The sequence below is a fragment of the Gavia stellata genome, chromosome 27, assembly GCF_030936135.1.
Source record: "Gavia stellata isolate bGavSte3 chromosome 27, bGavSte3.hap2, whole genome shotgun sequence".
NCBI lineage: Eukaryota > Metazoa > Chordata > Aves > Gaviiformes > Gaviidae > Gavia > Gavia stellata.
In genome coordinates this window covers 7,136,837-7,159,216 of record NC_082620.1, presented here as the reverse complement: position 1 = coordinate 7,159,216, position 22,380 = coordinate 7,136,837, and the positions used below count along the sequence as shown (strand labels likewise).

The 22,380-nt window shown below is 35.6% G+C and overlaps 1 protein-coding gene across 2 annotated transcripts; it reads left to right on the top strand.

Moving 5' to 3' along the window:
* Positions 1–512: 512 nt before the first annotated feature.
* NADK (NAD kinase) lies at positions 513–20,113 on the top strand. Of its 2 annotated transcripts, none has more exons than XM_009814237.2 (11): positions 513–705; positions 6,276–6,359; positions 10,739–10,868; positions 11,428–11,533; positions 11,777–11,862; positions 12,153–12,255; positions 13,096–13,247; positions 13,771–13,870; positions 14,505–14,662; positions 15,743–15,825; positions 16,916–20,113. In XM_009814237.2, exons 1-11 carry the CDS (start codon positions 533–535, stop codon positions 17,061–17,063), a joined length of 1,323 nt encoding a protein of 440 aa, XP_009812539.1. In that variant the 5' UTR covers positions 513–532; the 3' UTR covers positions 17,064–20,113. The 2 variants fall into 2 exon arrangements, with proteins under 2 accessions (XP_009812539.1, XP_059685934.1); XM_059829951.1 differs by having other exon boundaries at positions 11,425–11,533.
* The last annotated feature ends 2,267 nt before the right edge of the window (positions 20,114–22,380 follow it).

Sequence of the window (22,380 nt, the reverse complement as noted above, 5' to 3'; positions counted from 1 at the left end):
TGAAGAACTGAAGTTTATTAAGGTTATCTCTATTGCATTATTTTTTTGCTTGCTTTGACAGGTTTTTTTTATAGCTTAGAATATTCTAGTTTTATGTGTTCATTATATCTATCACTTAATAGCAGATTTTATAGTTTTTCCTGAGCCTTGATTCCTTGGCAAATATTTAAAGCTTTTCTTCCTCTTCAGTATCTAAAATAAATTTATTTTATCCTATATATAACTGGAGGCATGAATCTGTGCTGGTCTTGAAACAACTTTGTATTGAGCCTCTTCTAAATCTGGGAACATACATGTTTTGATTCTGGTCGTTTCTGCTTTCAGTGTCTTCTGATTACCTTGAAGAGCTTCGCAGTTGCCCAGATCCTTTCAAGAAGTGTTTATCAAAGTGTATAAACTCAGTGTTTAATACTTGCTCTATTAGCTTTGCTCATACTGAGATATCTCTTCTCTCTCCTCCCTATCTCCTTTCTCCTGGTGTTTTTCCACAGGAATTGAATTTCTCTCTCACTGAGGTTCCTTCACTTCCAGTATGGAGGTGAATCGAGAAAAACTGTGTACCAGTAAGGCTGATGTGAGCTCAGGTTCTGCTTATCATTGCTCAACGTGTCATGATGATGAGGAGTGGAGCAATACTAGCCGGGGACGAGCTAAGTCACGAAGTTTGTCTGCTTCACCAGCCCTAGGAAGCACCAAAGAATTCCGGTATGGCTCTTGGTTCTTTCTATTGTTGCTACCTTTAAGAAAAATGAAAAAAACATTTTAAAAAAAAAAAAGTGATATTATCTAGATTTTAATTTTTGCTCCTCTTTTTATATAGCCATAGTCTTGCAGCTGTGACAAGTGATAATGAACAGAAATAAAAATAGTGTTTTGTGGTAATAAATAGAGAGGGAGATGATTAGTGAACCATCCTGTTGTGGTCCATGCTGTGAAAAGAACTTTGTTTTCTGAGGTAGCTGTGTAGGTGGTCATCTCTAAACTGGCATTCATGTTCTGGCTGGTTGAGAGGCCTGCCTTCTGTTTTGGTGTTTCCTGGGAGATTTTAAACTGCTTTTAGTAGATATTTCACCAACATTCTATATGTGCATATACAGCTTCAGCAAGGCAACACATCACTCGTTTGCTTTGTATATGCTATTTATATGCTGTCTGAAGTGAGTATGTCAGAGTCTGGATTCAAGAAAGTGTTTACATTTAGAAATGGCTATGTGAAATGTAACAGATCCTTTTTTTGAAGACAAACTGCACATAAAACTCCTATCTGTAGTGTCCTGTATTGAAATTATTTGTTAGTTAAGAAAGTTAGTTAAGAAAGTTAGTTAAGAAAGTTAGTTAAGAAAGTTAGTTAAGAAAGTTAGTTAAGAAAGTTAGTTAAGAAAGTTAGTTAAGAAAGTTAGTTAAGAAAGTTAGTTAAGAAAGTTAGTGTGTATTTCCAGCTAGGAGAAGTTCTTACAGTGTAAAAGCTTAGAAGGTTATTGTTTATAAGCAGATAAACACAAAATACTAATTTTCAAATTTGAGGGGCCCATTGTGCCCAAGTACTTGACTTCCAGGGTTTTGGGGTAGATTTGAACTTGGAATACTATGATATTTATCGTATTTCAACCTAGCTTGAGAGGTTTTAAGTACCTTCCAGAAATAAAATACAAATGCGTCTGTACTGAGCTATGTTAATTCATAGCTTGATAGTAGCTCAGGTCACAAGAAAGAAACCGTTTTGTGTTTGGTTCCAGATCTTTAATTAGTAGGCAGAACTTTACCTCTTGCTCAAGACGTTGCTTTTAAGGCATTCTTAAAATGCACTTCAGAAGGTTGTTAGTCCAAAATGAAGGCAGGAAGTTAAAGGTGGGGGCTAGAATAAGAGCAGACCTGTAATCAAAATGGCATGGCTGTCAAACCAGGTATCTGCAGAGTTCGTGGTCTCAAAAAAGAATCAATCAACAGTAGAGGCACTTCTGCAAATTTTTACAAATGCTCTTGCGCTGTGTATTAAAAACCTGTGTGAGTATTTAGGTTATATGGTAATGAGAGGCAGCACGAATTAAGTTTGTGCTTGCAGATTGTTTCACAGCAGTGAGAAACTCCCATTTTTTCTTTTGAGCCAAATTTCTAATCTAATTGCTGCAAGGCTCTTGTCATGTGGACAGCCTGGATAGAACTTTTGATTTTGTGATCTTTGGACCCATTGTAAATATTGAATGCCATGCTGCAGTAGCAGTGTGTCTTGAACTTGTGGGAGGCATAGCAGGAGTTTACCTTACTTACATTGTGACCCTCTATAAAAGCACGGACAGAATCATGGAGGCGTTTCTCAACAGCTGAAATTCTCGTCCAGAGTTACTGCTTTGCTGGTAGGAATGCTCTTGCAAGGCAGAGCAGGTATGGGTGAGGCTGAAGATCACAGGGGGAAGCTTTATGGTGAAGGGAGGCATAATAAAAGCCTTTATCTGAAGAGGCTAAAAGGTTAGGAAAATAGTTGATTTGCATATGTAGTTCGGAAAGTCAGTGTACTTTAATGCTTTTCGAAAATGTTCACAAAGGACTGTTATCCGGCTGTACTGTCGTAGCTACTAGGTTGCGTGTCATAGTCAATACTATGTCAAGGTAAGACTTTGTTAAAAGCGTGCTGTAAAACTGGTGGTTTTTCCCTTCTCCACTTAGTCCTTTAAGAATGTAGACTTCAGTCAACCTGTGTAAAAGACAATGTGGTTTAAATTTTTGTTTATTATTATTTTCTAGCTAAATAACTACTTTTTCTTTTTTAAACTAGAAGTGATCTTTGTAGACCTTACACATTGTGGGTTTGAATTAGGGTTATTTACGAGATTTTTTTTCATTAAGGTTCTCTGCATTCATTCACTGGCTGTCTTCAATTTAGTGCAAAATTGTCACAGAGCATTTTGCAGAATGTCAGAAAGTTATCTCAGGTTTGCTATGTAGTATTCAGATTGAAGTAGTTGCCTATCTGCTTTGAATTGGCAAGTATATTTTCCTAAAAGATGCATAATTTCCAGTACATTGCTGCTCATTCTTAGCAAAGACAGCGTGACTACAAACAACTTCAGATTTTGTTCACTCAAACGTTTTACCTTCTGTTGATTGAGTAGTGTATAGATTTGAGTACTAATAAAACCGGGTAAAATCTCAACCAAAATGTATACTGATTGTTAATTAGACCTTGCAGAGAAGACTCTGTTTGAATGTCATGAAGGTCAGATGTGGATATTTAATGCCTCTTGTAGGAACAGAGTTTAGCCAATTATTGGGAATGGCATGAAATAGCGACCTGCGTTGAAAGAAGGCAACAAAGACAGTTATTTGGGAGAGGCTTGAGTGGAGCAAGAAGTGGGAGGTGGTGTTGCCAGGGTGTTATTTAACTATCCCAATTTCAAGCGTAATTGTTCACAAGTAGGTAGAGACTTAGCATTGCTTTACACATGTTGGTACACACATTAATCTCTAATTATGTCAGTCCTTGCTCATTTTTCTGTTTTAATATAGATAAGGTAAACTTTATAAAACATTTAATAATAATCTTTTCTGACTGGATTAGTCATGCCTGGACTTACAAATGGAAAAAATTATTTGAAAAACAAATATTACTTCTGTGTGTTCAATGTAGGAAATTACTCATTTTCGTTATTGGGATTCAAATCTTACACACGCGTATTTTCTTAGACATGGAACAAATAACATGTTGCTGTTATTCCTTAATGATATCTTTTTACCCCATCATCTGGTTTTGATTTTTATTAGATTTCTGAGGTTTTTTTTAGTATTAAGAGTGAATCATCAGGCTGGTCTGAGGTACTTTATAATATACACAATAGAAGGCAGTGCATTAATGATTTGTTACTGTCGAGCAATAGATTAGTTACCAGTTCCTGTGTGCATTGAATTAAGCACAGGAAAGGCATATTTCCCGTTCTTTTTAATGGAATAATTCTAATAGCATTTACTTAATGTTTCAACAGTTACGTGACTTGAGTAAGTTTTACTCCTGTTTACAGATTAGCTGAAGGAGGTGGGAGGGAAGTAAGGCAGAACTGTTCTGACTTGCTCCAAATAATCTCGTCCTAGAGCTAGGAGTAATCCTGTGTTCTGGGTGGGATTTAAGTTTGAGGAAAAAATGACATTGCAGAGCTCCTGTTTATTTGAAGACAAAGATTTCTAATAAGATTAGCTCTTATTAGATAAATAAATGGAAAAAAAAATAGGATTTTTTTCCTACCTATTCAAATAGCATTCTTTCTAACTCTTGGTTGTCTCTACCTGCCTTAATCTCAGCCTGGGATGTCTTCTATGCATCTTCCAAGAGATTAAATTAACTGAATAGGTACTCCTCAGCCTAAATGACTGAATTATCACCCCAGTCTTTCTCAGCAGTAAAAACACAGGAGTTTTTCAGTCTTCGGTAATTTCGGTCAATAGTGATTAATTTCTTGTTTGTAAATTTCTGTATTACCTAGGTATTATACCTAGAAAAAATGGTTTTGGTTAATAAAAGCTCTGCTTAAATAGCCTATTTTAGCAAAGTCAAAATCCTGGATTCTATTTGTTTGTGGGTGATAGAAAGAAAAGGGAACTGTTTTGAATGTAATCTGTTAAAAGGCAAATGTGGGTAATGGGGGGGCAGGAAACCAAACTAAAAAAATAATGAGTACGTAGTATGTAATAAAATTAACTAAGGCCTGGTACTGCAGATATATATCTCCATATACCTTAGAATTGAAGGATTTGTGTCTTATTAATTTATTAAATGCAAAGATTTAAACACTGAAAAAAGTGTTTAAATGACCGGGACACCATTACTGTGACTTGACCATGGCAAAAAATTCTGAAGGTATTGCCTTGGTGTTGGAGATTTCACTGTAAATGTTTGTCAAGACTCACACTGGGAAACCTAATTTATATATGTTACTGTACCTCACTGAGATGAAGAGCACTCATTAAGCTATTTTATGTGTATTTATACCGGATTTAATAATTTTGAATGTCCTGTTCTAAAATTGTATGCTCTTAGATAAGATGTAGTGCTTCAGGAAATACAGAGAAGAAAGTATTGTGGTTATTGTGTCTGCAGCAGTGAAGCTGATGTCACTTAGGAATTGACACAGACTAATCCTTTACACTAATGACACACAACTAACAGTCATTGTAGGTGTTTTTGCTGAGAACATGGTCTGAAAACAAGTCTTGGGCTTACATTTATTAATGCATGCCAAAATATTACGGAAGTGGTTATACTATATAAACAAAATGCCTGGCTTATGGTTTGTATTTTGATTAATTGATTAGGCACACTTCTTAAGTGAAGGTTGTGCAACTACTGAATTACATAACAAAAACTGAACGCTGCTGCTCTTTCGCTCAGCTAGTGTTACTACAGAGATATTTTGAGTTTCTTTTGAATGTTGCCACAAGTCTCTCATTTGATAATTTCTCGGTGTTATTAAATAACTTCCTACAAAATCTGAAATGTTGAGTCAACTGCTACTCAGGAACCTGGTTGAGTACTCAAAGTGTTAATACTTGTTGAAGCTATCATGTTGGCTATTATTTAGGATTATAACAAATGTGTCCTTTAGTTATTTAAATTCCTTGTCACTGTAGCTTAAAAAAAAAATATTTTTTTTAACATGTAAGAATTACATAGCTAATTCTGAAACAGGAATTGTGTGTGCTTTGTTTCTTAAACATAGGATTTTTCCTTTTCACAGTAGTGAGACCTTGAAAATGGAATATGTTTTTATAATTTGGGATTTATCTACACAATTTTTGGTCTCTCTGAGACACACATGTACTGTTCTGTATTGTAGTGTCCAGAAGAGGTGAGACTAAAGTATCTTTGTAAGCTTAACATGAATTCACAGAACCAACTTGAGAAAACTTGACCATATTTTCTTTGAGGCTGTGATGCTTTCTTTGTGCAAAGTGAAGATGAAACAAATACAAGAAGAATATGTGCCTGGTACTAATACTTAGGAAGTGATTACTCAGTATGTGGAGGGGATAAACTGTGAGTGAGGCTTCGATTAAAATTACTTTCAAGGAGTAGGTACAGGAGTTAAATTTTAGATTGGAAATGTGAGAGCTAATACATGTAAAATTACATTGGCTGGTCAAGCACAAGTGTAGGTTTAAGAAATGTACTTTGCCCTGTATTGCCTAACTTTTTCAAAGAAGTGGCTTTGGTGGTTGGGAGCTGATTATACCCAGTTAGTCATCGCTTTTCTTTTACTTACTGGTCATTTTTATATCTATATATTTAGGAGAACACGCTCCTTGCATGGACCATGCCCAGTGACCACATTTGGACCAAAGGCCTGTATGCTGCAAAATCCTAAAACGATTATGTAAGTACTCGTCAAATAAATGGTATTATGCTTATTCTATGTGAAAAAAGATAAGTTTGCTTTTTCACTATTTACCCCCTAATCAGCATTGTTTGTATTTTACCTGATATTTAGAGATTTTCGTGTTTGGGGTCTGCGTTGCCAAAATTGCCCTGCTGTTTTTATCACACATTGACCATTTAAAGTCAGTCTGAGAGGAGAACGGGTAGCACTGCTGAATTGTATTCTGAAGTAAAACCCCATTACATGTGCATTAGCTTGATCTGCATGTTGAAAAGTATAATAAAGGTTGGAATGTCATTGTTTTTTTCCTCTCAAGGGATGATAGGACATAATGGGTATTTCTCGGTATGGATTTGTAGTGGTTTTGCTGGTTGGAATACTTCCTGCAGTGTGACAGACAAAAAAGGAAATTAATTTTTACTGGTATTACATTAGTAAATTCATGTGGTGTTCTTAGGCCCACTATCTACTACCTAAACTAATGGGAGTTTATTCACAGCTCAGTATATCTATTTTGGAAAAAAAAAATTAACCATTTCACATTAAAATGTGGCAGGGCATGTGAATAGTATTAAGTACTGAAATTTTGTTTAGACATGTTCTGAATAATCTGCAATCCATAGTTTGATGTAACAATGGCAACTATAATAAACACATTCCAACATAATTGACAGTAAACTCGCCATATGTATTAAACAACCTTATAGCAATCTAGTTATGATACGGAGAAGCTATTGGTAGCATTTTGGTTTTTTCCATCAGCTTGAAAGAGCAGTGTTTTTGAATGGTAGAGGAACAAAAATTTTTATGGACAACACAAGGAAAGGAGAAATTGTTCTGTGTACTGTGAAATCTGAGGAAAGCCCCTCTCTTGGTATTGCATGTTTGAGCTAGTAGTTTGAATTTTTGTATTTGATATATAGCACTTTCAGTGTATGAATATCATTAAGACATGTTTGTTTTTCGACTCTGCTGATAAATTTAATGTGCAAATAAGGGTTGGTTTCTGCTTAGCAGGCATATAAACATTTTAATTTTGTAGGCTGGGTGGTATAAAAGTGTTGCTTTTTACACCATGTATTATATACTTAATAAATGGTGTCTTGACTTGGTCAAATGAATGCCAGGGTTCTACAGATAAACCGAGTTAGTGGTCCCTATTTCTGTCCCTTTAAAAAGTTTTATTTCACTGCTCTTTCAGTTAAACGTAAGGTATTTGAGTGAAGTATTTATTTGCTTAGATCTTCACCTAAACAGTAGTGGTCTTCCTCCAAACAGGTTGGTGGTACCCTAACTTTTCCTGCAAAGGTGTGGCGGAAATCTTGCAGTGTACAGTAACTCTTAGCTTCCTCATTCTTTCTGTCTGTTCTAAAGTTGGTGGTTTGGAGTGCTGCAGTTCATCTGAAAACCCAGCTTGCGTTGTATGTTTCCCACCTGACTGTGGTGAACGTGCTCCTCCCCATGGGCTGGGCCAGCGTGGTACAATATAATGATAGTGTCAAGATCAGTTGAGTACAGAGGCTGCCGGCAATACTAACGCACACTACTTGCCAGGGATAAGATTGCTTGTGCAGTGTTTAGAATAGCTGGGGAGAAAAGCGTGCTCTCAGGTGACTGAAGGAAAGGACTATTTGAAGACCAAACTGTAAATTACTATTCTTACTATACGTAAGGTTTTTGTTGTGGCTTCTGAAAACCAGCAAAGCCTTTTTGTTTGGGTTTTTCTTCTCTACAGACAGTAACATTGTTAAACTCTCTTCACTGAAGAAAATTTTTTAACAGAAAACTTTAGTTTTTATGTACTGGCATAAGTTAGTGAAGGTCTTGGTGTCTCTTTAAGTGCTGGTGTTGATGATTGTATTGAAAAACCTGCTTTCTGAAGACTGTTATGGGAGATGACCAGATGAATTGAATGACTAGTCAGTGAAAAAAGAATCAGGTGGGATTTTGCTTATGAAATCTTGCCTCTGATAAAAGTTTTAGACAGGATTTTTCTGTAAAGCCTCACAACTCTTTATTGGGACTGATTGAAATACTTAACTGGGAGGGGAAAAAAAAATCCTGAGAGAAATGTTTTCTTTTGAGGTAGCAATTTATTAATAAGTGATAAAAGCCTCAGCCTTTTTTTTGGAGCTGTAGCATTTGCCTGACTTCTGGAAAGAAACATGAAGATCTTAAAGCATGTTATGAATAATCTTACGTTTAGTAGAACTACGTGGAATTGGTGAGTACAGCTGAAATAAGCAGACTGTCTTTTGTTTGAATGAAGTCTGTGTTAGTTCTAGGTTTATTAAGTAAAAAGCAGTCCTGCAATCTTTAGTTCTCTGCCAGCTTTAGAATATAGCCTAATCATCTTGAAATGGTTTTGGGGGTGGTTTCTCTATGTGCATTTTTTACCTTTTAACAGTACTGAGATTTGAGGAATTTAATTTTATGAAATGAACCTTAGTATAGAAAATGCTTCCTTAGCACCGTTTGTATTGGAAGTAGCATATAAAACTTCAGTGTCGATTCCTTTGCTACTGTTTGGCAGCAATAAACACGTTAATGCAACTCTTCCTACTTTATTTTTAGTTTATGTTTCGTTTAGTTTAGCTATTGGTTGGTTAGTCAAGTCAGAGGAGATCTTCCAAATTCATAGTCATCTCAGATTCATGGCAATATTTGAGACCGAGTATGGTATCTTCCAAGCGCCCTTATGCTGAGCCAGGGGACTGGACTAGACTATCTCCAGATGTGCCTTCCAACCTCCACTATTCTATGATTCCTTGACTGTAAAATACAGTGGGATGAAACATAACAATGTTGAAAGCCTGTGTGTGATACTGAGTATAACTGCGTATTTGTATTTTTTGTTACGTAGTAATATGTGAAGAGAGATGGCACTGTTTGTTAGTAAAGGTTATTGGTGTTAGACTACTGCATTAATCTATAGTTTCTGCTGTACTTATATGTAGGATATAGGCATTTTGAAAAGTAAAATGAACAGGTTATTCCACCTCCAGCATAATAATCTGTTTTATTTTAACCCTTGAAGTGCTAAATCCAAATCTCTTTGTAAATTTGGCTTGTTCAGCATTTATACTAATCTGCTTTGCTTTATGGATTATATCTGCACCATATGGATAAGGATGGGATGCTTGTAATATGCGAAATGCAACTGTGAAATTATGTAGCTCAGAAGTAGATATAAAAGAAGGAAAATACAACTGGGTATTCCTAAATAATTTAAATGTATTATAGAGCAACATGAGGGTTCCGTTACTGCACCCTCTTGAAAGCTGCAAAATTATTTGTGTACATATACTCAGTTCTTGAGGTTCTCAAGTCTTAGGATGCTGTCCTGATAATAGGCAGACAGTAGTTTTAAAATAGTTTTTTAAGTTGTTTGGGTTTTTTTTCTACTTTAAAGTAGTGGTTGTGCTACTTTAAGCAGATAAACTTGTTTTGGGATTAATACTAAAATAAAATTAATATATAGATTAGAGTTTTAAAGAAGTTTTGCACAGAAGTTACGTATGCTTACATATCTGTAATGTTTGCCTGGAATAGAAGTATACAGGCATCTGTTCCTGTTTAAGCCCTTTATTTATGAGGCTTTATGATAGAAGTGTGAGAGTTGAAAGTGCAGACTTCCCAGAATAGAGTTTATGTACTATAGTTTTGTCATAGTTGTTAAAGCTTATCTTGAAGATTTAGTACAGATGACCATGTGAATCTTAATTATTTGCCCTTCTCTTGTGATAGTGTTGTTTAGTATCAGTAGAAAAACTGTAGAATTTGTGTCTGCATCTACAGGCTTCAAACTGTATACTGGTACCAGTGAAAAAAATGCTGAAGGAAACATTGCTAAGAAGAGAAAAGAATATTTGTGTTAGAACTATTGCACTATTTTTTAAATTTACATTGACTTAAGCTGTTTGACTGACAGTATCGGATGGGAAAAAAGTTTATGCTGTAGCTTTTTCTGATTCTCTAATAGGATGTTTCACCTTATTTTGAGTCAGCTTAAGAGGAGAGAGCACTAAGACAAGATAGAGGAAAGCTTTAAGGCTGGAAGCATCAGGGAAAATGTCAGTTAGTTCACGAACTTGATCCAATAGCTTTTGTAGCGCTTCTGTTGAAGTCTGTTTGCACGTGTCATTAGCATGGTAGCAGTTACAAGAATGGACACCTTAATACTGTGTTACCATCTTAATATAGTAAAGCGTTGATTGGTTTCATGGGCGAAAAAGCATCGTTACAATGTGAACTTTTGTATCCTTCTTTCTGTTGTTCTAGGACCATGTGCAATTATAATTAAGGATATATTCTTAACTGACCAGAATGTTGTAAAAGCAAAATGTAGTAACATTGTCTTTTTTTCTGTTCTCTAGGCACATTCAGGATCCAGCAAGCCAGCGGTTGACATGGAACAAACCTCCCAAGAGCGTCCTTGTTATTAAAAAGATACGCGATGCCAGTTTGCTGCAGCCTTTTAAAGAGCTCTGTGTGTATCTTACTGAGGTAATGAAAAGTAAATTCCTTTTTTTTACCATAGTTAAAAATTTTACATCTAAACTGTTTTCAATTACTGATTCTGTTGAATGGTGAATGTGCAGAATTGTATAGTGCAAACAAATCATTATACCCATTGCCACTGGAAGTAGTAAAACTTGTTTCAGAGCTTAAGATCAGTACTTAAGTACTTTAAGTACAGAGCTTAAAAAAAGCGAAACCAACAAGCAAAGGCAAAACTTTCCTTCATTCTGTTTGCAGTTCTAAATTGCAGGGAATGGGATGTAAAAAGCTTAATCCTGTAAGCCTTGAACAAACATAGTAATGTTACTGTGTCACGTAATCTATATTCCAAAGTTTAGTTTAATTTATTAGATGGTCTGTACATGCTACAAAATTCTCATTAGAATTAGACCACACATTAAAAATAGACCCCACAACCAACAGATGCAGACCACTTCTGTAAAATACTATTTATATGATTTAAACTAATGCAAATTATGGGGAGAGTCACATATTTTGTCATTTTAAGAGATATTAACAAGCTTATCTTACCTCTCTTAAGGAGAACAATATGATAGTGTATGTAGAAAAAAAAGTATTGGAAGACCCCGCTATAGCTAATGATGATAATTTTGGACCAGTGAAGAAGAAATTTTGCACCTTCAGAGAAGGTACGGTAATGATTTCTTGAAAGTAAAGTTTAAGTATATTGCTTATTTGTCTTGGTATTTCCTTAGTCATTGGGTCAAGTTTGTTAAACTAATGTGTCTTTTGCAAACAACTGTTGTTACATCTTAGTTGTGGCTTTTTTGTATTTGTGAGTGAATGTTGGCATGCTGCGCTTAATTTACGTTAGGAAATTAAGTCTGTTGATAAAACTGAATTCAAAGCTTCTGTTTCAATGTTGCTTCTAGATTATGATGATATCTCCAATCAGATAGACTTTATCATATGCCTAGGAGGAGATGGGACCTTACTTTATGCTTCTTCGCTTTTCCAGGTTGGTCTTTATGGGAAATAGACTTAAAGACATCTTTTCTTTTTGAAGTACTTGAAGGTTGTTTTTTTTTTTTCCCCTTTGTTATTGAGGATGGCTTTTGTCCTTTGCTGTTCATTCCTTTTTTTATCAAGCCTGTTTTACCCTATACCTTCTGAAAATAATGTATGTAATGTGTTGGTTTTATTATGGACAGTTGAAGTTACGTCTATAGTCAAAATATTTACAGGCAATTAGTTGAAGTATTAATTGCTTTTATTCAGTAGCTTTTAAATTCTTTTCTTTATTGATAGGGTAGTGTACCTCCAGTTATGGCTTTTCATCTGGGATCCCTTGGATTTCTTACTCCATTTAATTTTGAGAATTTTCAGTCCCAAGTCACTCAGGTTATAGAAGGTAAATTTAAGGGGTCAAGGTGTGGTGTTTCTTTTTGTTACATTTTCTGTAGCTTTTTCCAAGACTACTAAATTTTCGTAACCAACTTATTTAGTTTGTCCCATAAGATTGAGTCACAAGAAATGTACACTAAACTAACAAAAGGTTTGCATTGCATTGATCCATTCAGTGCTGCTTTCCGTACTATTCTGTAAAGCAAAATGGCTAAGAAATAACTTTGACCTGTGTGGAGTAAACAAGTAAAAGATGATGCAGAATTTATGTTAAATGACAGCTGAACGTACAAATAGAGTGTAGCTCTGAAGTCTGTGGCAGACTGTTTCTCTAAGCAGTGCAGTGCCTGAGAAGTCAGGCAAATAAAATATTTGAAGAAAGAAATACTTTATTTCTTCAATATGACGTTATTTGAGTTGCATCCAAAGTAGATTCCTGAAAAGTTGTATAAAATTCTCACGTTGCTAGAATGTTGTCTTTTAATAGGTGTTTCTAATGTGCTGATTTTCTTTAAGCTTAGCTTTTGTCTTAGTGAAGATCATATGAGCCTAACAGTGTTTTCCAATCTTGAGCATGTCCATATAAAACTTAAATTTTCTTTTTACATCATGAGGAAGGGGAGGAAGGACTGGGTTCCAATTTGACTTTAATTTTGCTCATTACTACTAAAAATGAGTTTTGAACTTTAACCAAATGTAGACAATTATCTTGTGAATTAAATTGGGAACGTTGAAAGCAGGGGCAGTAGACAGATGGCATTGCGTACAGTTTGCTAGTCATTACAGGGTTTTATTTACTATACTAGCATATCATTTTTGTGTACTTTCTCCTATATTTCACTTCTAGGCAATGCAGCGCTTGTTCTACGAAGTAGGCTGAAAGTGAAAGTCGTAAAAGAGCACAGAGAGAAAATGGCAGTACAAAATGGTATAGAAGAAAATGGAGTAGTGTCTACAAATATAGAGAAAGAAGTGGGCAAGCAAATCATGCAATATCAGGTCAGAGGGCAAAATAAGCAAAAGAACTAGTATGCTGTTTGTAAATTGCTTTGTACTTGTTTTATTATAACTTTGCCCTTTTCATTAGTTCACTTGCATTAGCCCAGTAGTGTGGGGCAGATCCATATTGCTCTAATTCACAGTATGTGCCCTAAATAATGAGGAAGTGGTGTACCTCATTACTTTCTGCAATCGTAAGTGCTAATATTGTACTTTCCTGTAGTAATATTTTCCTTCTATTTTGAAAACAAAGTAGTAGTTATAAAATGGGATATCCCAGAGATTTTTGTAAGTGAAAAGAAAAACCCTGCACATTGTTAGCAACCAGCTTCTGGAAATAATTCTTAACATCTAAAAACTTCAGCTGGCACTTTGTAAGACAGAAGTGTTAAGAGAGTCTAATTTGGCAGGTACTAAATCAGCATGAATTTTTCAAAGATCTGGAAAGCATGTTTTGGCTTGTCATTTATTTTATTGCCAAGTCAGCAATAGTGGACTAGTGTAATATTTGATGTCATGGCAGGTCCTAAATGAAGTTGTAGTGGATCGTGGTCCTTCTTCTTACCTTTCCAATGTAGATGTCTTTCTAGATGGACACCTGATAACAACAGTGCAAGGAGATGGTGAGTGTGCTTCTCGAGTTAAATTGCTTATGAGTTCATGTGTAGACTGTTGCTGTTTTACTGGAGGATTTTCTCACATGAAAACAAAATCTCAAGCTTCAGTTTGCTAGTGACAGAAAACATAAGGTGCAAAGAATAGGTATGTTTAGTCATTGGTAACTAATGTGTTCCACAACAAAGCATTAAAGTGTTGTAAGCTTTGTTTATGGACTTGTGAAGGCAAGTGGCAGTTTCTTTGGGTACGATATGTTAGGGCTAAGGGCGAGAAATAGCTCAGAAAAAATTTGCTTGGATATCTGGAATTTGCTGAAGGCCTAAGATCTCAACTCATGAAATATGGAAGTTAATTTTTAAAGCTCTTACCCTTAAAAAAATGAATGTCACTGTTAGCAAGTTGTGTAACCTGAGATCTAGAAGTTTATGCAACTTAACATGAAGCCATAGAACAAATGTGCTGTGCCAGGATTAGAAGAGAATTTCTGGCTTTCTGTGTATTAGACTGCAATTCTCCTGTGAAATACAAGTTGATACATTCTCTGCTTCGTTTTCATAACAGTTCTATTTCTTAGTCGTCTTCTAAAATAGTACATTGATTGTAATGCTAATGTAAGTGCAATTTTTGCTCCTTTCACAGGAGTCATTGTCTCCACGCCGACTGGTAGCACTGCATATGCAGCTGCAGCAGGAGCTTCTATGATTCATCCAAATGTTCCTGCAATAATGATCACCCCAATCTGCCCTCACTCATTGTCTTTCAGACCTATTGTTGTTCCTGCTGGAGTGGAACTCAAGGTTAGCTTCTGCTATGTTATTTCTCTAAGTTAAAAGCTTTTGTAATAATCATGTGAACCTGACCAAAGCAGAAGTAGTTAGGGAATGCTGTGTATCTCCTGCATTCTTTCATTTGTAGGAGGACCAGATCAAGTCTGGCTGAAGAATGCATCTTTGTTTAAAATAATATACCCACTAGCAGAATACTTTACACTGCTTCCTACTGGATTGTAGTTATGTAACGTTCTGCACAAGGGAATACATACATTTGCATTCTGACTAATAAAATTTTACATAATTTCGGCTAAAGTGCATGTATATCAGTGGTGTTTAAGGGAATGAAAAATTCTGCTTTCATGGCTAAACCAACAAATATTGCAGATTTTTAGTATATTGGTAGAGTTATCTGCAATTCACTAACTATTTGTTGTTAATGCTGTCTTGCAGAAAAAAGGCATGTAATACCTGAATATAAAATGGACTTAGTTAATGTGTATTTTTAACAAATACCCACATGTGTAAGGAAGAACCCCTTTCTGCTTCTTATATTTATTACAAGCCTCCAGTCTACTTAAGTTGGAAGGGAGCTAGTATGTTTAGAAGGGCTCTCCTAGGGATGTTAGAAGATTAGCATTAAGAAATAAGTGTCTCCTGGGGTCTTTGGTCCCATTTTACAACATAAATTGAATGTTTGTTCATGACGCTTCTCTCAGTCCACAATTACTTTCATGTCAGTGGGTGTTACTGGCTAATGGTAGTTAATTCTTTTCTCTTAATAGGAATGTATGTTAAATATGAGCAAAACTTCCTAAATTTGACAGCTTTAGATTCATTATGTATTAAAATCTATTCTTCTGGATTAACTTTATTTTTCTTGAAAGAGATGCTAAGTCAACTGATGGAACTGAATTAAAGCATGCACTGTCTGTAACTGGGTTTTTCTGGGTTATGACCTTGTACTTATAAAGACAGGGTTTACCGCATGTAGAAAAATACGCGTGTATATTTATAAAACATGAAATGAAGGGAGGGAGGATGGAGGAGGTGTTTGCTCCTTGCTCTTGAAAAACATGTTTTGGACCTGAATTTTGTCTTTTTCAGATTATGCTCTCCCCAGATGCCAGGAATACAGCATGGGTTTCATTTGACGGAAGGAAGAGGCAGGAAATATGCCATGGAGACAGGTCAAGCCTTTTTTTCATTGTAGCATCTCTCTATAAGTATAGAAAATACTGATTGATGCATTTCTCTCATTCTCTAACATCTGTCAAAAGCGTTGCTGGCAGTGGAGAAACAAGCTTTTGTAAACCGTAACACCTCTTGCAGCACAAAGTGCTCTAAAAGTATTTATTTTCTAACTTGAGTTTTTTAGATCTTTCTATGAAAGCAAGTGAAATGTTAAGATAAAAGCATGTAAACATTGCATGCTTGGCAGGGGAGGTGGACATGTCTTCAGAAAATTCTGTAAATTTAACTTAAAGATAAATCTTAGGAGTTTGAGAAGATGCAAACCAACAGGAGTTGCACGTAAGCAGTAGCTTTGAATAATGCTATATGGTTTAAACTGTGTTAACTTAGTGAATGGTTGTGGTCACTTGCGATGCTATTGCCTTGAGTAAGCAGAATGCAGTGTGTGAAGTTTCCTTAGTTTTTATGTGCAAAATGTGGTGGCTTATCCTAATGGGAGCTGTGTGATATGTGACCAGTAGACTTGCTATTCAGCGTGACTTCTTTTTTTTCTCGGTCCATACAAGTTGTCAGGAAGGAAAATGTTTAGCTGGCATGACACTCCATCTTGAATTGTTTGTTTTTCCTCTGAGGTTGAAAGATCTATAGAATTGATGAGAAGACTAGTAAGGATTCAAACATGAGCTTTGGCCCTTTGTTAGATGCTGGACTTCTTAGTGCTGTTGCTTATAGTTAAAACTTGAAATTTAAAGGCCAAGGTGGTGACTTACATTTTCCTTTGTCCCTGTGTTGGTGTGAAGACCAGCAAAAGACTGCAGGATGTCATGGAGTGGGTTCAGTATTCCCACTGTGTCAAAGAATGCTGTCCACAGTGCATCTGTTAACGATTTTAAACCCTGTGTGTAGTCTGTTTAGATGAGCCTGCAGACTTGGTTATTGCTTGATTATGGAAACTTGCTGTTTTACCAAATTGGCTGAATATAGCACTATGTTAGCTAGTGAACAGATTTTTTTGTTGGTTTTTTTTTTCTTTTAAATTGCTATTCATTGCCCTTGACTGACTGGGGTATTCCTGTGTTGTTGCAGTATTAGCATCACTACCTCTTGCTATCCCCTTCCTTCGATCTGTTTCCGAGATCCTGTGAGCGACTGGTTTGAAAGCTTGGCTGAGTGTTTACACTGGAATGTTCGGAAGAAGCAAAATAACTTTGCTGTTGAAGAAGAAGAATTTTGAGTGTCTACATATAACAAGACTCATGGGAATGGAAAGTGGCAGTATCCCTTCTATACGCTTGGATTTTAAAGTTTTTGGCTAACAAGTGTGGTCACCATCTCAGACATATATAGTGATTATAGTTTATATCTGTTTGATCCGCTGATGGCTGGAAATGATTGTGCTACTTCCTGTCCACCAAGAGTAGGAATGGAAGAAATTAGGCCCTGATTGTTGTAATCCAGTGTGAATTTTCTTCAAGTGAGCAATCTGAAAATGGATTATTTCTGATTCATATTGACCACTGCATCTGTAGATTTGATTGTAACCTATAACTTACCAATAACATGGTAGGCTGAATGTAGATACATAATAGAAAAGTGGCAGTAGAAAAGTGGCATTAAAATATTCTGTTTAATTTGGTATATTTGTAATTCCATTTGACTGCTATGCATTTAAAGGCTCTAAGAAATTTTCTTAAAAAAAGGAAAAAAAGCTCCTCTTTGTTAGCTTAAATACGTCTTGCCCAGAACAGCTCCCCATCAAGACAGCGCTTAAAATACTTTCTCCTTACTTGTGAATGTGATGGACTGTGAAGAAACACCCAGGAAGAATGTTTTTTTATTAATAGATGGAACTAGTAAACAAAAGTATATATATTTTTATATATACATATATCATGCCCATTTGAACAGTGTTTGACCCTTGGCTGTCATCACTGTGTAAATATCCATAAATAGCATCGACAAGCATTAGCGTGGACTTAGGTGGTTATTACAGTGATCTCCATTTTTGTAACTGAGCTAGTTTATAGCTCTGCAGTTCCTGTTGGTGGGAATCATCAATGTGTTGGTTTTTGTTTGATTATCTGGAATAAATGGTAGCATTAGAGGCTATAAAGTAAAAAAAAAAATAATTCTCCAAGCGTTCAGGAAGAATCTAGGCTTCAATTACTACTGTATTGTCTAGTTCCACTATTGTCTTGAAAAGAATATCCTATACTAGGCCCTGAAATGCCCTCATCTTCCATAGATACCTTCCAGCTCTTGGTGCTGAGTAATACAGAAAGGGATACCGCATTGGTAGGCTGATAAATGAGAGGACACATTCCCAGTAGAGTAGCAATGGTGCCTTCAGCACACTCAAGATATTCTAAGTCTTGTATTTACTTTTTTAAGATGCTTTCAAATGTTTCTAACTTCTCTATGTACATATTTTATTGTATGTGCTTTTATGAAAGAAAAAAAACAAAAACCAACAAAAAAACTAGTTGGGGGAAAAAAGGGTTTGTACTGTACTTTAACTGAAAAATATCGAACCCAAGTATAATGTTTACATTTATGTTCTCTGTGGTGCAGTCTCATGATCATACTATCCAAACTTTAGCATTTTCAAAGTCTTGCTGCATTGGTCATTAAAGGAATGGACATTATCTGTTCAATTTAAGGCTATGGCATAATATTGTGGAGGAATTAATTTACTGATTAAGGTGGGATTTCCTTGAAAGTGGAGTGAGAAGCTCTGTTGAACTTTTCATGATTGTCTTATGTTGTTTATGTGGTCCAAAGTGGTAATGGGAAATGTATTCATTTCTGAACTCTGCCTAACCTGCTGTCCTCTGATGGTTTAAATAATGTCTCTTCCATTTTGGATGATGCCCTAGTCTGTCTAATTTTATTAAATCCAGGTGAGAGCACTTTTCCATAAAATAGAGCAAACTCTCGGTTAGTGATACAAATTGCAAAGAAAATATGTTAATGTAAATTAATACTCAGTTTGTAAATTTTGTAAAATAGAATATTGGTTTGATTTGGTCTAAATAGACAAATTTTGTGGTATCTTGGAGAATATCCAGATAGCTTTTGGGATTTATCTTTCACTTGAATCTGCAGTAATTGTTTTATCACTGTTTTGAAGCTGCTTCTTACGGGTTTCCTAGGTGGAGTATTCAGTTATTTAATAACTGTTTACTTTTTGAACTATAGAAGTGTCAGAGTTTTTGCTTTGAACTATTGTATTTAAACATGCAATAATTGAGAAAAGGAACAGGGTATAGTGGCTATATAAATGTATTGTTAAGTGGAAAACAAGCAGAATACTAGGCATGCTAGGAAGTGGAAGTCATTTTGCGGAGGTGAGGTGAAATGATTAATGAGCCTTATCTAGTATTTTTTTAAAGATAAAACTATATTCAGCACTTTTTATTTATGCTTTTTATAACAGTAAAGCTTTTATTGACTGAATTGCCGAACTTTCATTTTCAGAGTGCATAGTTCATGAAATCTGTAATCAAAACTTACCTGATTATTTTGTCTAGATTAGGTCTAGGTCTAGATTAGGAGTTGTCTTTAAATTTATCACGTACTGCTTCTGCAGTTTTGCTTGTACAACTATTCCCGCTTGATAACAACCTTATTTGGATCACTGATCAGGCAAGTAGAGAGCTACAATCACTAACTAAATGAAAGAAAGTCTTTAGTCTTTGCTTTTTCTTCAAAAAGCTGCGTTGATTATAATTGTACTAGCTGCTTTATATCAAACCACAACCCAAATTGTGTTAATACATTACAAATTTGCCTAACTGTACAAAGTCCCTTTTCAAGGCCTTTAACCTGCAAACCAGCAATTCATAGGCAGGCTAGTGAGGTTTAAACAGTGCTCAAGTTTTGCATATTTAACTGCTTGAAGTGTGCGTAACTTCTGTTCAAGCCACGGCTGAAACAGAAAAAAGCTGTAATGCAGACTTGGTTATATTGGCAATAAAAGCTCATTTTGCTGATGTAGCTTACTCAGAGTAGCTTGTTTAAACTGTACTAGTAACATAGGCTTTTGCTGATTAAGAGCAGCATTTCTAATGTAAGGGTTTATAAAAGTCGCTGTACCTACAAACCCTTTCCAGTCTACAAAGGGCCAAAATGGAAGCTTGGAAATTAATTTTTTTTTTAAAGTTATTCTCTAGTAGAGAGTTTAACAAAGTTATTAACAACGGATGTAGTATGGAATAAAGCAGCGTGCTCAATTTTTAAGAGGAAAAATTCTGTTACATATTGTTAATGCTTTGAAAAGTTGTTTTAAATATTGTTGGAAACAAATATTTTTCAATCCTTTCAATAAAATCTTTTTGTAAAGTTGGATTTGTAAAGCAGCACTTTGATTGTTGAGAATATAAAATCAGGTATACACAATTACTGGCGTAGAAGGCAAATGTCCATTGTGGGCTTTTTGATACATTGTCTCATGGGACAGTAGCATCTGTTTAATAGAGATATACCTAAGGCTCTCTGGAATGTATATGTCTGATACCAGTCTTTTCTCAAAAGTTTCACAATAAAAGCTGGATTTGCTGTGCAAGTTGGAACAAATTTTCTGTACAACTAGCTGGGCAATAATCTGAGATAATCTCAGATAATTTGGATATCTAGTAAGTTTAAGATTGAAAATGTAGTTTAAATACCCATTCTATCCTTGCCTTTGCATGTTGTGACCAAGTTCTAGACACTTCTTTCATGAAACTTGTGGCTAATAATTATGATTAAGAGTCTTTTTATGATTTCATAATTAATCTGTAACCTATTCCAGCAGTTCATGCAGGTCAAACGATTGATAAATGTGAGGAAATTGTCTTATGCAGGTGATATAGCTGCTTTTAAATGGAGTTCATTTGCTTCACAAGGTACCTTAGAAAGAGTTTTCCATCTTCTCATGTCTGGCTAGTGACAAACTCTTGCTGTCCCTGGCCAAAAGAATAACCCACCATTTCTGTGACAGTGGCACTCTATTGCCTATGCATAAAGCAGGGAAATAGCACTGCCAAAGGCTGGACCCTCGTTTTGCAGATGATTCTTTTGAGATAGTTTATATGTAATTTGCTAGTCCTGTCTTGCCAGAATGAAGGCTTCTAAAGACAATACTCTAAAGACAATTTGAACTAGCCATACCAATTAATGACTTGTTACTCTGGGGCACAGGATTGCAAGGCCTAAACGCTTTTCCTTACTTTGTCAAATTAGCTTTGTCTTTCTATGCTGTGTTCTTTTAACTTTTCTGGAATCCAAATTAGTATCAGCTGTTGCACGTGTGCACAGCAGCTTGAAGCTTTTTTAAGGGGAGTCATGAGCACAAAGGGGAAAAAGAGTTTGGTCTCATGTATTGTCCTCAAACAGAAAAGCAGGAAACTATACCCAGACAAATGCAATTAAAGCTACCAGTGCTTTGTAGTGATGGGAAAATAGCAAGTTGATTCATTTTTTAGGTAACACATGATAAAAAATTGAACTCAAAAGGCTTGAACAAAGAACAGGTAGAAGATAATAACACAAAAATGAAGCATGTGAGTGGTTTGGACGTTTTCTTCCTGTTGTGTGTGCTTACTTTACTGCATATGAAAGAGTAGCCTCTCTACATGCTGTTTTTTAGAGATTTCTCACACAGCATGGAATAGAAGACTGGTCAAAGAAGGGGAACTTTTGTGTATTTATCAGGTGTTATGTAAAGAATTTGTGCAAATTACCTAAAATGGAAATCTCCTTTTCCATATCATTCTGGGTAAAACCTGCTAAATGCTTTTGACAGGGGAAGTTGTTGATGACATGCAGAGCAGTAGCTTCCATTTGTTTGGTATAGTGTGATTTGTTCCCGTTGTTTTTCTCTTCTGTTGGTGAATACCAGTAAAAAAAGTGATGAGTAACTTTAGATTTATCCAAAGTTAACTTTGGATTTAGCTGGCTTAGTCTCCTGCTTTAATAATAGAAAATGTGAAGTTGGTTGTCTGAACCAGTTGGTTTAATGATTGTCTACATCGAGGATTAGAGTGGCTGGGCAAAAAATAAAGTGCTTCCATTTAGAGTAGGCCAAAGAGATTGTCTCCAGATTATAACAGGACTGTGTATCAGGAAACTTTCACAGATTCAGCCTAGCAGCTCTTATCTTAACTTCAAGACCTTGTGAAAAAGAACAGGCAGATTTCCACAGGAACTTAACGAGACCTTAGTCAGGAATAAGAACATTTTTCTGTGAAAATATGAAGGTTAATTCTCCAAGGCATAACAATACATTTCTGCTTTTGGGGAGATAAATGTTTGTATGTAATCACAACTTTTTTCCTTCTAATGATACATTGTTTCTGCCATCTCCTTGCCATGGAGATAAAAGGAGCATAGCACAAGCCTACCTTCTTCAGCTGATTTTGACCAAGTACAGGCCTACTGCAAGACTGAAGCCTTCCCTTACTGCTCCTGCTCTAGGCCAGACCTGCTGCATGTTTGCTTGTTTTAGAAAAGGATTGAATATGCTTAATTATGTTCCTCCATTTCAGCAACAATTCATAGTCACATTTTGA